The 15,952-nt window shown below is 43.5% G+C and overlaps 1 protein-coding gene across 3 annotated transcripts in view; it reads left to right on the plus strand.

Moving 5' to 3' along the window:
• The window catches only part of LOC144667957 (SWI/SNF-related matrix-associated actin-dependent regulator of chromatin subfamily D member 2-like), a 57,084-nt gene that overhangs the window by 13,519 nt on the left and 27,613 nt on the right, over positions 1-15,952 (plus strand). For 2 of the 3 annotated variants that reach the window (XM_078529606.1, XM_078529604.1), the window contains exons 3-10: positions 310-352; positions 2,553-2,675; positions 4,595-4,714; positions 7,678-7,773; positions 9,471-9,572; positions 10,923-11,084; positions 13,846-13,943; positions 14,943-15,078. In XM_078529606.1, the coding sequence (XP_078385732.1) occupies positions 310-352; positions 2,553-2,675; positions 4,595-4,714; positions 7,678-7,773; positions 9,471-9,572; positions 10,923-11,084; positions 13,846-13,943; positions 14,943-15,078 (880 nt within the window). The remainder of the gene's footprint in view (positions 1-309; positions 353-2,552; positions 2,676-4,594; positions 4,715-7,677; positions 7,774-9,470; positions 9,573-10,922; positions 11,085-13,845; positions 13,944-14,942; positions 15,079-15,952) is intronic. The other variant, XM_078529605.1, reaches the window with a different exon arrangement.

The following is a 15,952-nucleotide window of genomic DNA, read 5'->3' on the forward strand; positions in this document are numbered from 1 at the left end:
CAGCCGAAGTTTCCAGTTGGTTGATTAGAGGGAGCCTGACATCTAGCTTACCGTGTAGTTTCTTGCTGGGGCAAAGCGTAACATGAGCATTACTCTACAGCTGATTACAAAAGTGAACAAAGAATGCCTCACTCCTGAAAAGACATCCTCGTTTTTGCACACATAAATAGACGATAATAAAATAAACTTAAAATGCAGCAGAATCATGTATAACAAGCATGAATTCATACATTCAGTTAATGTTTATAAAGCATGAATTTAATCTTCAATTTGTATTGTTACTTAACAATGTCCCTTTGGTGCCTGCAGTGTCAAGAGACGGAAGATGGCTGACAAAATTCTACCACAAAGGGCAAGTGTTGAATACTGCTGATATTTTTTTGAGAATTACTTCTCCAAGATTGCCTTGGATGTCAAATGCAGGGATCCAAGGTCACTGAATAGCAGCATACTCTCCAGAAGGATGTTTTTTGCCCACACTTCAGTTTACATAGATGGCATTGCAGACATAGCTGCCAGACTAGGCCTCCAACAGGTGGTGAGGGAAACAATAAGAGAGCAAACCCGACTTGACTTCATCCTCACCAATCTACCTATCGCAAATGCATCTGTCCATGACGGTATTGGTAGGAGTGACCACCACACAGTCCTTGTGTAGAAGTCCCGCCTTCACATTGAGGATACCCATCATCGTGTTGTGTGGCACTACCACCATGCTAAATGGAATAGATTTTGAACAGATCTAGCAGCTCAAAACTGACATCCTTGAGGTGCTGTGGGCCATCAGCAGCAGCAGAATTGTACTCGAACACAATCTGTAACCTCATAGCCCAGTATTTCCCCACTCTACCATAATCATCAAGCCAGGGGATAAACCCTGTTTCAATGAAGAGATGACATTTCGGGAGCAGCACCAGGCATGCCTAAAAATGAAATGTAAACCTGGTGAAGCTACAACACAGGACTACTTGCATGCAAAACAGCATAAGCGGCATACGATAGGTATAGCTAAGTGATTCCACAACCAACAGATTACATATAAGCTCTGCAGTCCTGCCACATCCAGTCGTGAATGTGGTTGGACAATTAAACAACTAACTGGAAGAGCAGGCTCCACAAACATCTCCATCCTCAATAATGGGGGAGCCCAACACATCAGTGTAAAAGATGAGGCTGAAGCATTTGCAGCCATCTTCAGCCAGAAGTGCCGAGTGGATAATCCTTCTCGTCCTTCTCCTGAGGTCCCCAGCATCACAGATGCCAGTTTTCAGCCAATTTCATTCACTCCATGTGATATCAAGAAACTGCTGAAGGCATTGGATACTGCAAAGGCTATGGGCCCTGACAACATTCTGGCAATAGTACTGAAGACTTGTGCTCCAGAACTTGCTGTGCCCCTAGCCAAGCTGTTCCAGTACAGCTACAACACTGGCAATTACCTGGCAATGTGGAAAATTACCCAGGTATGTCCTCTATAAAAAGCAGGAAAAATCCAACCCGGACAATTACCGCCCCTATAGTCAACTCTCAATCATCAGCAAAGTGATGGACGTTGTCATCAACAGTGCTATCGAATGGCACTTACTCAGAAATAACCTGCTTTCTGGCTCTCAGTTTGGATTCTGCCAGGGCCACTCAGCTCCTGACCTCATTACAGCCTTGGTCCAAACACGGACAAAAGAGCTGAACTCAAGAGGTGAGGTGAGAGTGACTGCCCTTGACATCAAGACAATTAAGCGGGTAATTAAATCCACTAAGGAGCCACTTGTCAGCAATTTTACGTGGCCCGTCCACTTTCACGGTTGACGAACGGGCCAAACAGCCAGGCGGCCTTCACGTTTTCACTACAAACTCCACCCAGAACGGGATGAAATGTCCGGGGTTAAATAAAATAAAAGAAGACATTTGAGGGATGATCTGCTATGTAGTCTGCTGCCAGGTGCTTGCATTTACAGTATTGTCACGGTTTGCAGCAGTTTATTGAGCTCATTCCAATTTTAAATTACTGAGGCTCCCTGAGGCAACTCCATAGCAGCCGTCAGCCTTCAGGGAGCTCAAACCCATGCCCTCCCTTCTCTCAGTGCCTGCCCTCTTCCCGCAAACTCCCCTCCCCTCACCCCCCGGCAGCGCTGAGCATTTCTCAGCGTGAACTTGCGTTTGGGAGCCGATTGCGGACAGAAACGCATTTCGCGTCTGCTTCCAGGCTCACTGATCGCTACCACCCGACGAACATAAAATTCAGGCCAATGTGTTTGAACCCCTCACCTGGTAGCATCAGTATTTCTCTCTGGTATATAGTCCAAAGTATTCTCTCCAAATAAGTTTGACAGGACAAGGTCTAGAAATGTATCCCTGGATGTTCTTGAAATTTCATAGTGGAAAATATTCACACGTTCGGTATTATACCTTACTGTAATCAGTGACAACACAGCAGAAAACAACAATTAAACCAAACATCTCATAGGCAATGTCAGAAGGAAACTAGTTATTGTACAGTTGCTCTTGTTTCAGTCCAAAGCAGCCTTGATATGTTGTTGGCTTTTAATTTTCAGATCCGAGAACTTGTTCCTGAATCCCAAGCGTACATGGACCTCTTGGCCTTTGAACGCAAACTGGATCAGACTATCATGAGGAAACGGCTGGAGATTCAAGAGTCTATGAAGAAACCATTAATGGTACAGCTCCTCAAAAAGCTCAATTCAGTTACATTTTTGGGATTGTAATCCATTGTTCTATCAGGCTTTAATAGGCGTTCTTTCCTGTCATTTTAGCTTGCTCATACTCCTTCATCATGCATCAGCAATGTCTCACAACTATTTATTCAACAGCGTTGAACATAATAAGTCAAAACAAAAGGCCATGTAATCAAAACATTAACAAAATGATCTTTGTATTAGCTGTTTCACTGGTGGTGTTGAAACTTCCTGCCAGATTAAGAAGTTTCCAGTAAATAAAACCCACAAATGTACCAACCTTGTGCCCCTGGTTGAGGAGGTCTTTTGTTGCCAACCACAGGTTGAAAGTTCAAGACTGGACTCCCTTCCACCTGGATTTGGTCACCTTTGAGTTCCATAGCTCCCCCATGCTTCTACCCATTATTTAAATGGTCAGGTCTGTAGATCTGCTGAATTCATGACGTGCAGTGTTCCACCTCAGTTGGAGGAAAGGCAAATGTCAGGTAATCACAGAATGGCCCAGGTGCAGCCATGGACAAGTACTTGGCCAAAAGCATCCTGCTGTCCTGACCAGAAGACACTGAATTGCAGCAGGTGGTCTAACGTTCCTAACTTGAGGATAAGGATGCATAGTTGAGTTGGCCTTTCATAGTTTGAGTTGACCAATATCCACTATAAGTCACCTGACTCCCATAGCTACCTGAACTATACGTCCTCCTACCCACTTCCTGACATACTCTATTCCATTCTCCCAGTTTCTTCATCACATCTGTTGTGATGATGCCACCTTCCATATCAGCACTTCCAGTATATCTTCCTTTTCCCTCAATTAAAGCTCCCACTCCACTGGTTGACAGGGCCCTCAGCTGTGTCTGCCCCATACCCTGTACTTTGGCTATCACCACATTTCCATCTCTCCCAGAACCAACATGTGGTTCCCCTTGTCCTCCATTAGCCTCACATTCAACTGATGGGGGCCCCCGCCCCCACCACCATTTCCACCGCTTGCAGTGTGATGCCACCAGCAAGCACATCTTCCGCTCCCTTTTCAACATTTTGAAGGGACCACTCTCCTATTCCCTCCACGACACCCTGGCCCAGTCCTTACTCACCCCCAGTTGCAGCTGCCCTTCCCACAACAGCTTCCTGTCCAAGCACAGGAGATGTCACATCTGCCCTCTTAACTCCTCCCTTCCCATTGTCCATAGGCTCAAAACACAACTTCAAGGTGCAACAATGATTTACTTGTACTTCTTTCAGTTTACTATACTCTGCTTGCTGCTCACAATGTGGTGTCCTCTACGTAGGGGAGAGCTTACCCAGATTGGGTGACTATGTTTAGGCTACATCGTGACCTTGAGCTCCTGGTCTTGCATCATTTTAATCCTCCGCCCAACTGCCACTCTCACCTCTTTGTTCCCGGTTTCCTACATTGTTCCAGTGAAGCTGAACATAAACTTGAGGAACAGTACCTCATCTCTCGATTGGGCACTTCACAACCTTTCAGTCTCAACGTTGAGCTCAACAATTTCAGGTCAAACCACTTTGCCATTTTTTTTCCGGAAAGCAGCTGCTGGTAATGATTCTGCAATTCCCATTTACACCTCCTCTTGGATACATCTTTTGTTTCTTGTCCCATTACCATTCCCTTACCATCATCATCACTTCCTGTCATTGAATCTCTCCCGGATTCCACCTTATCACAGACCTTACCCTTTTGTTATTCCCTCCTCTCTTTCTCTGTTTGAAATCAGCTACATCTCAGACTTTTCCCAGTTCTGATGAAAGGTTGTCAACCTGAAAATATTTAATCTCACAAAGACTACACACAGCTTGGAAGATGAACAGATGGCCTGATATTATTTGCAGATGGCCCACGTTGGTAAGTTTCTGAAACACTCTTGTTTTCTTTATTTCAGCAAAAGCGCAAACTAAGGATCTACATCTCCAACACCTTCAGTCCAGCCAAGCCCGAGGGTGATGAAGGGGAAACAGTTGCATCATGGGAGCTTCGGGTGGAAGGAAAACTACTTGATGATGTAGGTGGGATTTAGTCTGTCCTGCACCCGGTACCTGTACCATATGATGATTTTAAATGTATTAATAGTGAAGATTGTGGCAGTGCGAGTGCAATCACGATGACATACCAATGTGCTTGCTTTTAATAAATACCGAGGGCCGAAGCTTCTTCTGGGCTCAGGAAAACTTGACCTGTGCGCTTTTGCGGCACACCCAGCCTATGTGTGACTTCACACACCATGTTTGTCTTTTCATATGGGTGTCGGTTCACAGTGCATTTTGCAAGCAGTGCTGCAGTGCGTGAGGAGTGAGGGTATGGAGGTGGGCTGGTCATAACCAGCCTTCAACACACTATACCAGCTCCAAACAGTGTTTAAAGGCCCCTAAATATCACCCATCACCCCCTTATCCACCCCTCCCCCAGGCCATCCCATATCCCCCCCAGATTGCCCATGTCGATTCCATGCCCCATGGCCCCTCAGATCACCCATGTCACCTCTATGTTCCCATACCCCCCATGCTACTAAATAATAGACTGCTTCTGGGAAAAGATTGGGAGCTGCTCATTTCAATTTCAAAGCAGAGTGCCTGTCATTCAATGTAAGTGAGCAGGTGGTTAAACTTTTTTCAAGTGTTACGATTTTTTTCCAAGTGTCAAAACCATTTTTTTACTTATCAGCCAGAGCCATTTAAATCACAGTAGAAAAGAGGATCACACCAGACATTTTGTAACACTTTTCACTGCAATGTCGTGCTTCCTCCATTGGAAAAACACTGTAATGCATGTGAACAAATACACAAGGCTGGTCAACGTAAGGGTCAACTTACCTTTAAAGGATAGCAAATTGATGTCCTATGATGAATCACTCTATTAAAAATACATCTACATTATAATACAGCACCTAATACGGACATTTGAAGGTGCGAAAACACTTTACACTTACCTTTCAGAATGTTCCAGACTCCTCAGCAGGTTTTCCCTTTTCTTCATGAACTCTTGAACCTAGTGTGCTTTTAATGGGCTTCCAAAACCCAGCTCCACCTTAGCAACATAGGGCTTAGGAACAGGAGTAGGCCATTTGACCTTTCGAGCCTGCTCTGCCATTCAATAAGATCTGGCTGATTTGACTATAGTCTCAACTCCACTTTCCTGTCTGCCCCCCATAACCATTGACTCCATTGTCAATCAAGAATCTATCCAACTCAGCCTTGAATAAATTCAATGACCCAGCCTCCACTGCTCTCTGGGGAAGAAAAGTCCACTTACTAATGACCCCTTAAGAGAACAAAAATTCTCCTCATTTCTGTCTTAAAAGGAATACCGCTTCTTCTTAAACTATGTTCTCTCGCTCTAGTCTCCCCCACAAGAGGAAACATCCTCCACCCTATCGAGTCCCTCAGGATCTTGTATGTTTCAATAAGATCATCTCACATTCTTCTAAACTCCAATGGGTAAAGGCCCAACCTGTTCAACCTTTCTTCATAAGATAAGCCCCTCATCCCAGGAATGAGTCGAGTGAACTTCACTTAACTGCTTATAATGCAATTATATCTTTCTTTCAAATCAGGCAATCAAAGCTGTACACAGTACTCCAGATGTGGTCTCACCAATGCCCTGTACAGCTGCAGTAAAACTTCCCTACCTTTATATTCCACTCCCCTTGCAATAAACTCCAACATTTCATTTGCCTCCCTTGCTGTACTTGCAGACTAAGTGATTCATGTACCAGGACACCCAGATCCCTCTGTACCACCGAGTTCTGCAATTTCTCTCCACTTAAATAATATACTGCTTTTCTATTCTTCCTGCCAAAATGAACAAATTCATATTTTCCCACATTATACTCCATCTGTCAAATTTTGCCCACTCACTTAACCTGTCCGTATCCCTTTGCAGACCCTCTACCTCCTTTTGATAACTTACTTTCCTACTTCTCTTGGTGTCACAAGCAAAATTAGCTACCATATATTCGGTCCCCTCGTCCAAGTCATTGAATATGGTGTGCGGGAGGAAGTCTGATTTTCGTCCCCATTTAAAATGGGGAGCCCGACCTCAGCAGGGTGGGTTTTGCAAACTAGGTATTTCCGATTTGCAAAAAAGGCCAGAGGAAAATGGTGCAGGTTCGGGGATGGGGAGGAAATTCGGATTTCTTCCCAGTCAAATTTGTGGCTTGCACACTGAAATACACCTCCGCACCCAGATGCAAATTTGACCCACTGATGCAGTGTATTTTTGAATGGGTTCCTGACAATGAAGTTATTAGAGGGTCTTGTACAATAGAACTCTTTTAAGAGAACACTACAGATTTACATTTTTTTTTATAAAAAGCATAACTAACACTAGCAGTAGGTCACAGAGAGGTTAGTGAATACTTGGCACTGGATCACAGTGAGGGTTTTGACTGTCCAGCAGAGGCTTATAAAACTTCAGTCCATTTGAGAGATTATGATGAAATTATAAATTGTAAGACTGAAACTGGCAATTAGCAGAACCTCAAAACGAAGCAATCAGATATGTGTTCCTTACAATAAAGCGTAGGGTTTATTTTAATAAATTTATAAATTGCAACTTCTATATTTTGTAGAGCCAGGTGAAAATGGAACATGTGTACATGTTTGAAAGAAAAGGCCAAATTTGGTTTGTATAAAATCTCTCCGAATAGAAATAACACAGTGGAGCAGGCCTATACAGATACAATGTACCGATGCTATAAAGCTGTAAGGGCATGGTAATTACAATTTGATGCAGAGAATTCCTTATCTTGGTTGTGCTGGCAGATCAAGGCAATGCCGCACAATCTAAGCAAGATAGAGAAAATGAACCATTGAGCCACCCAAAACCCCTTGGCAGCAGGCTGGCGAGTAGGCCTGGTTGAAGTTTAGCAGCAAGTTACAACCTGCTTTGGCAATGTGCCCTTTTTATAAGCAACGTTTTTAACCAGACAACCGAAACATGCTGACTCTGCCCTTTCTCTTCTCAAAGCCTGGAAAAGTCAAAAGGAAATTCTCATCCTTTTTCAAGAGTTTGGTTATTGAATTGGACAAAGATCTATACGGACCGGACAATCACTTGGTGGAGGTAAGATTGGCTGCTTGGCAACAATTGAGTTCAATAACAAGACAGGGCCATTGTGCTATCCCCTCCCCCACCTCGCCACACCAGACCCCTCCCCCACCCTCACCTTTCACATGAAGCACTAATATGGTTAATTAGAAAAGTTTCACTGTCAAAAAACAATGATATTTGTGTAGAAACAGGCCGCTGCAAACTTAAATTTACTGCTTTAACATCCAGGTTAAACGCATAACACACAGAGAGATGTATCACAACAATCAACACAGTAAACATGATATCATGACGCAGCCAGATAAACCAGTTATACTGCAGGAGGCAGACATAATGCAACTGCTACTCCTTCACTGCTCCTCAGTCACTCACTTATCTGTACATTTTCCATATGCATGTCTTAAACATCAGTCATTGTGACATATTTCGTAAAGTCCCTTGTTTGTTGGCTTTCACCCCATTTGTTTTATTTTGTATAAAGCTAATCTGATCTCTCCGTGTCAAGTGTAAATATGTTTGACAGCTGCTACTACGTGTGTGTTAGTGACTCCCATCTGTTCCTATTGTGGGAAGTGAGAAACACTGTGTGTTTTTGCGACTGCCTCCCTGCTTTTTTCCTCAGAGGAATCAAATGTTTCTTAGCAAAATTAATACTGCACAAAAGGGCTGGCAGCCCCAGGCTGTGCAAAAATATTCCCTTTGTTAATATTTGTTGATCTACATTATATTCCAAACTGTAAAAGGGATTATAACAGCAACCCTGCAGTTTTTAGTACGGTTAACTTATGTTTGCTCAGTGAGAGGATTTGGACTGTCAAGCATCATGTGTAGATACAGACCTCAGTGTAGATATACAGAGGGGGAAATGAAAAAGATTATCAAGTAACACCAGCGCTGCAACCATTAATGGACATAACCTCAAGGTGATGTTTCCAATCCATGCTACTCCTTTAGTGGAGTGAATTCAATCTTAACTTCACACAAGGAGAACTCCTAATGCATAGCATTGCCCTCAATGTTATTACCCAAGTAAAAGGGCACCATTAAAACATGATTCAAGCGTTCAGCTGAAATAGATTGTGCTGTGTGGACCAAGCCTCCAGTGCCTCAGATTTAATTTTCCTGAATTTGTGTTCAAACCCTTTCTTGGCCTCGCCCCTCATTTGCTCCATAAACACACATTTTCAAAGGTGACATTTTGTGCATCACCCTCCCTTTGTCCCACCATTGACAGCTGGGCCATCAGCCAACTCGACCCTGCATCCTGAAATTCTTTCCCTAAATTCTTTCTTCCCTTCATTTCTCTCTCTCTTCCTTTTTGTTCACCCGTTCGAATTTCTCATTCCTTGGCTTAGTGTCTATTTCTTTCCTTAAGCCTCTATGAAGTGCCTCAGCATCTTTTTCTTTGTTAATACAATTTTATACTACACTATATAAATTGTTGCAGGATTATGAAATGCAGTTCACTACGCTTTGACTAAATTCCTCCCCAGCCACTGACCACATTAATTGGACTGGCTGGAAGAAAATCAGAGGTGCCATTGGTGTATGTCCCACAGGCGGCAATAACAGAGGCTTGAGAGATGATCACTGCCCACTTGGGTGTAAATAGTTACAGGAGAAAAAAAATGGTAGGGGTTGAAGTTCTTCGACATGACTGGCATTTTGTTACGTGACTTGTAACTGGCGTGTAACTCTGTGGATTACAGTGGCATAGAATGCCCACTACCCAGGAGACAGACGGCTTTCAGGTGAAGAGACCAGGAGACATGAATGTGAAATGTACCCTGCTATTGATGCTGGATCACCAGGTAGGAATTTCTTATTCACTGGAACTGTTAACAGCGAAACAAATAAAAACCTGCTTTAGGCTGTATATGCTAAGGTCTTTGGTTTCTTATGCAGTTGTTTCTTAGGTTTCATTTTTGGGATGTGGGCATTGCTGGCTAGGCTGCATTTACTAGCCCTCCCTGTTTGCTCTGAGGACGTGGTTGTGGGCCTTTTTCTTCAACCACTACAGTCCATATGGTGAAGCTACTCCCTCAACTCCATACTCGGAAGTGGTTTGATACAATTGAGTGACTTGCTATGTCACTTCAGAGAACAGTTAAGAGGCACTAGAGTCACATATAGTCCAGACTGGATAAGGATGGCAGTTTTCCTTCCCTTAATGACATTAGTGATCCAGATGGACTTTCATGACAATCCAGCAATTTCATGGCCACTTTATACTTATACCAGCTTGTTATTTCCTGATTATTAATACTCAGTTCAAATTCTCAATGTGGTAGAGTTTGAGCTCATATGCTCTCGATTACTAACCTAGTAATGTAACCAGTACAGTACCATACCCAATTTAACAGAAAAAATGGGACTTACAATGGCTAATAGACTGGTGAACTGAAACCAAGATACAGAGCTTCCCTTTATCAAGGGAGTTTATTGACTTGTTCAATCTCACAGTTCTCCTCCTCTTCCACCCAGTGTCCCAGCTATCCCCTATTTATATGTGCTCAAAGAAAACTAATAGCCATCAGCTGTTCCTCCTAACCTTAACAATGATATTAGCAAACCCTAACAATGTAATTAACAAGCCATTAACAGCAAGTACCTGCACTGGTATTGATTGGAAAGTATCTTAAAGTTCCGTAATTTGTAATAAGCTCGAAATAGCCAACGTTCATAAAAAGTAAATGGTTCACTCCAAATGGGTAAGAGAGCTGCAGAATGGAGTGCCATTGCTACAGGATTGGTTCTCAAAACCAGGAAACATAGGTGGAGCACTAACTTAGTCACTTTAGTTTGGGGGATGAGAAAAATACTGTTGGGTTACAAAGCTACAGGATAATTAATGAAATCCAATCGCATCGCTGACTATGAGAACAACATTCCAGCCATTCATGCAATGAACAGAACCATTAGATCATGTTACGCTTGTAGTTCACCCACCTCAGCTGTTGTAGTGTAGAACATATATTGTGTTTGCTGGCAAGGGGATCTCATTGTTCTGGGTTTGCAGTGACAGCCTTGTCTACGTGGTGGCAGTTTTATTTCATGTGATTTCCCTGCTACAACAGACAGGAAGTATGAATGATAAAACTGTATGAGACTGAGTTAAATGTGCAGCCTGTGATCACAAGTAAGCCACTCTCCCGCTTTAGCCCCCACAGTATAAACTGGATGCCAGGTTGGCCCGTTTGCTGGGTGTCCACACTCAGACCCGCGCTAATATCATGCAGGCGCTGTGGTTGTACATAAAAAGGAACAAACTGCAGGACAGCCATGAAAAGGAATACATCAACTGCAATCGCTACTTCAAGCAGGTAAGAAACACTCCACCCCAATGGAGAGCCAGAGTTCTTAATTGCAATATATACGCAAAAGTGTAACCCACGATTGCTGAACAGTGAGTTCCTCATCTCAGCACTCAGGAGAGAGCTGCTGAGAGCACAGGAGAATTCCCCCAGGAGGGAAATAAAATGAAAAATTGCTGTTTCAAATCTTCAAGATAACTCAGGTGATGTGGACAGAAGCTTGGAAGGACTTTGCCCACCTTCAGGGAGCAGTCAATGCATAGTCTAAAACAACCTGAAATGTGAAGGAGAAACAAAAACAAAAGCAGTCAGAAGCTCAGAATATTCCATAGCATTAACCCAATCATTCGTTTTTCACAAGTTACTGTTACAATAACAGCATGCATCTGTCCCTGTGTATATATGCTAAAGTCCAATCCTTCTCCAGAATCTGTCTAAAGAAAATGTGCCTAACCTGTTACATTAAGGCCGCCTGAAGGAAATATTTTCAGGGCTATGGAGAAAGCGGCAGTGGAGTGGGACCAATTTCATAGATCGTTCAAAGAGCCAGCACAGACACAGTGGGCTGAATGGCCTCCTCCCATCTTGTATGCTTTTATGAAGCTCTGAGCTCTAACAGTCTGGCCCTCAAAGTTAAGGTGATCAGACCTATTCTGCTTTGTGAGCCTGGAGGCTTGGAAAAGACTACGCCATTGATGGATAAATCCTCAATCAGAACACCAAGATCTGTTAGAATCAGCATCTTGAGATGTAAGCAGACTGATGAATTTAACTGCTATATGCATCCCTTCTGCCAACCCCAACCCATCCCTCCATAGACACACACAGTTCCGTGTAGTTCACAACGCCAAATGCTTGGACATTCCTGCAGGTATTATGGCATGAAGATAAAGGCACCACTACATAATAAAGTACCTCAGAAATGTTTTTATCAATGAGGCTGCATTTCCCTCTTATTTTCCTCGTGCTCCTTTCACACTCAGAGAGTTCTCAGAGAGTCTCACTTCAACTGTAGCCAGAGTGCGTACAACTTAATCTAGGCCTCTTCTAGTGCCATGAATGAACCAGGTTGACATAACCCCTCTACTGAGTCTCCGTGTGTTATTACCTGCACAATAGCTGAATTTGTCTAAACGTCTGACTGTCCCTTCTAATCCATGTGTTAATGTTCTTGCGCAAATCCAACTAATACTTAATTCAGTAGATGTTTTATGCGGCATTAGGTTATTTTGAAAACCAACATAATTGGATCTGTCCATATGAAACCTAACCACTTAAACACAATTTTATTAGGGGACTCCATTTGAACCCTTCATTACAGAATCCCAACTCAGTAATAAATACCAATGCCTCAGTAGCTTAGTTGTCAATAAAGCTGAGAACTGCCTTAAGAGGCATGTGCAGGGCTGAATTTTACAGATCGCCTGCAGATGGGAAAACAGATGGATGAACCCATAAATTTGGGTGACGTGCCATTGGCAGCATGCCAGCTGCTGGTCCAGTCATCCAGCCATGATTTTACGGGCGGCAGGGGAGGCGTCAGGTGGGTCACCTGCCATGGCTCAATTGAAGCCCTTAAGTGGACAATTAAGGGCCCCATCCTGCCGCCGCTCTGATTTAATGGGTGGCAGGAGATGCCTATGCCCAACATGTAGCCCAGCAGACAGGATACAGGTCAGTGAAAGGGTGGAGGGGTACCACCTTCCCAGGCCCCCTGTGCCAACCAGAGGCCCCGCTCCAGTTTTTCCTTTCCATATCCATCTTTCCTCCCCACCCCCTCAGCCCTGTCTAACATGTCCCCACCACCCCCCCCATCCTCCTCCCCTATATAGGAGCCTGTCAGCCTGGCCACAGCAAGGTCCAGGATGTACCTGAATATCCAAGCCCATCGTTTGGCCCGACTGTCTGCCCCTCCTCCACAGCTACGTTTGCGCCTGGGTGTCTCTGGAGAGAGAGCACACGGTGTCCACCGGTCCTTCCGTGACTGGTGGGAGCTGCAGGGATTGGAGCGCATCACCAGCCCCAGAAACAACATTTTGATTTGATTTGTAAAGTTTCCTTTAAAGTTTTGTCCTTTTGTTACAGTGCCGCTTTAATGGACTATCAATTAGTTAATTAGCTTATTTTTTTTTTGTTTTAAAAGAGTGTAAAGAGAGTTAGGGCTGCCCTCTCATTGGCCTAGGAGTATGATTCTTGCTGAGGGAACTTCATTGATGGAAGTAAGCGACAGATCCCGGAGGAGCCCTTATCTTAAAATGTTGTTTTTGTTACAGTACCCTTTAAGGGGCTGTTAGTTAATTAGTTAAATTGTATTAATTGATAGGCTTTAAAGAGAGTTAGCTAGAACACTGGTTTACTAGTTAGGAGACAATTTTGTGAAATGCTGCATCCTGTGAATAAACCTACTACCAAAGGGGAAAAGGTTCCGAGTCCATCGCTGAATGCCACCTCCTTGGCCGACCTGCAGTACCAGCAGTGGCCACACCCCTGCTTGGCATTGGTGAGCGTGTGCAGACCAGCTGGTCTCCAATTGGCCGGCGGCTCTATGAGGGGGGATGTCCTCCTGTAGACGGACGAAGTCCCGCCTCATGCTAATTAAAGGGCCATCGCCCAAAGAATTACAGCCCGGCGAACCAGCTAAGCAGAGGCAAGCTGACCCCTAACATTTACGCTGACCTGCAGGGAGCCCGCCCCCAGCATATAACCCAGCTCGCAGTTATAGTTTTCTTTTGCTGTGTCTCCTCTGTTAACAGTGAGTCTGTTTTCTTAGATCTTTAACTGCATGCGAATGAAATTCTCTGAAATTCCAATAAAGTTGGCTGGCCTCCTGCAGCATCCAGATCCCATCATTATCAATCACATGATTAGGTAAGAGAAGGGGTGTTGGTGTCCCGACTCGCACAGTAAGGGTCAGGCCGAATATTTGTTTCATCAATTATGTAATTAGTTGAAAATTTAGATCAATGCTGGACAATATTTTAAAGGTCACGCAGCACTTGACGGCTTTGTTTTAACTTTATTCTCATTAAACCACTGACTACTTGATCATTAGCCTGATATAAAAATGCACCTTTTCAGTATTAAGGAAAGCTAGTTGCTAGCAGCAATTCAGAGCTGCCACACATAAGGATCAGTGGCACTTGCAAAGATGATAAGAAAACAGTGAAGGGTCACAGATGGAGGGATTTAATTTTTCAAAGGGTCCATAAAAGATTGATAGTCATGCCAAACAGTCAAAGAAGGATGGGAGAATATAACTGAATGGCCCAGGGTACTGAGAGGTTGGGATAAATGTGCTAAAGTATCAGTGACGGGAATTACTGGCAAGTTTTTCAGGTTGCTGAAACTGAAAAGTAGTTCTCACCCAACTAACTGTGCCCTGATATGTACAATTCTCCTTAAAAATGATACAGCTGCTCCAATAAATTGTGCAGAATCACATCAAACAACTGATTTGGTTACATACCCATGGTAGTATGTACTGCAATGGGATGACAAGTAGAAATTCAATAATGAGGTTCCTATGGTATCACAAACTGGGAAAGCATTCATTTATAGCCTGTACTAATGTCTGTGTGTTGTAATATGGAGTTGTATGTAATTGTGTGCAGTAAGAGTGTTAGCAACTGGGTACAATAATAAAAATCTCCATTTAATAATTAGGTACAGTAATAGAAGCTGGATATTATACAGTTCTATCTTAAAGATGGTCCAGTAAGGAGTAGGTATTAGCATCTATATGATTATATGATCTATGTGACAAGATGCAGTAATATAGAAGCTGTGTTAGTGACTGAGTACAATAATACAAAACCAGTATTAGTGAGCAAATATGGTAATGAAGCTCTCATTGTTGGTTGACTACAGTGTCGATCCTAATGATCAGAAGAAAACTGCTTGTTATGACATTGATGTAGAGGTTGATGATCCTTTGAAGAGTCAAATGAACAACTTCCTGCTTTCAACAACCAACCAGCAGGAAATCGCAGTGCTGGATATTAAGGTAAGCAATTAAAAGGTTCAAGAATATGAATTCCTTTTTTAATTTCTGTTTATTGATGCTATGTAAGTGATTTTGGCCTGGGTACTGTAATCACTAAAGAGTCTCCAAGGTGACTAAGATGGGGTCTTGATGCAATACCAATTTAGACCATATTTAGCACAAGACATGATCTTGGTAAAGGAGCCTGTGTGCATTAGGAACAGCTGCTCGGAGGATTGTTAATGATCCGGTTGATGAGCATCCACTATGTCTGTATGGCACTTTGAGGCGAGTGCTAATGTCTCCTAACAGCAAATTGATAAACAGTTGTTTCTGAGGGTTTCAAGCGCTGATTATAGCCTTGCTTAACTTTCACTGCTCACCTGCTGTGGAGGTTCGAAGAGGACTTTTGAGACACATTGGGAGACTTTCTGCAACAAGTTTGCCAAGACTTCATCAACAATCTATCAGCATTTAGTCTGGAAAATCTCTGAGGACTTATCCTAAAGAAAGTGAGTGCTGTGCTACTTCATCTTACCTATAGGATTAACTGGGAGAAAGTGAGTGCTTGGTCATGGGCATCTTATTGGGATCCCCTGTAGCTTGGAAGAGGAATTTGAGAAGGGCATGAGGATAGACAGGGACATACCAGCTTCTGCAGAAGAGGGGGTTAGAAGAGCTACTTGCACGCCTTCTCCCACCCACCCTGCCCACTTGGTGGTACAAGACATCCGTCCTCTTCTGAACCATCTCCATCATGACCTCCAGTGCAACATCCGGGAATCTGAATCCTCTCCCTCTGTCCCTGAGCCAACCTGAAAGGTGCTGTTGTGTGTCAGCCAGCGCTCTCCACACCATCAGCAGCAGTGGGTGCATGGAGCTGAGGTCTGATTTA

This window comes from Cetorhinus maximus, chromosome 25, assembly GCF_964194155.1.
Source record: "Cetorhinus maximus chromosome 25, sCetMax3.hap1.1, whole genome shotgun sequence".
Classification (NCBI taxonomy): Eukaryota; Metazoa; Chordata; class Chondrichthyes; order Lamniformes; family Cetorhinidae; genus Cetorhinus; species Cetorhinus maximus.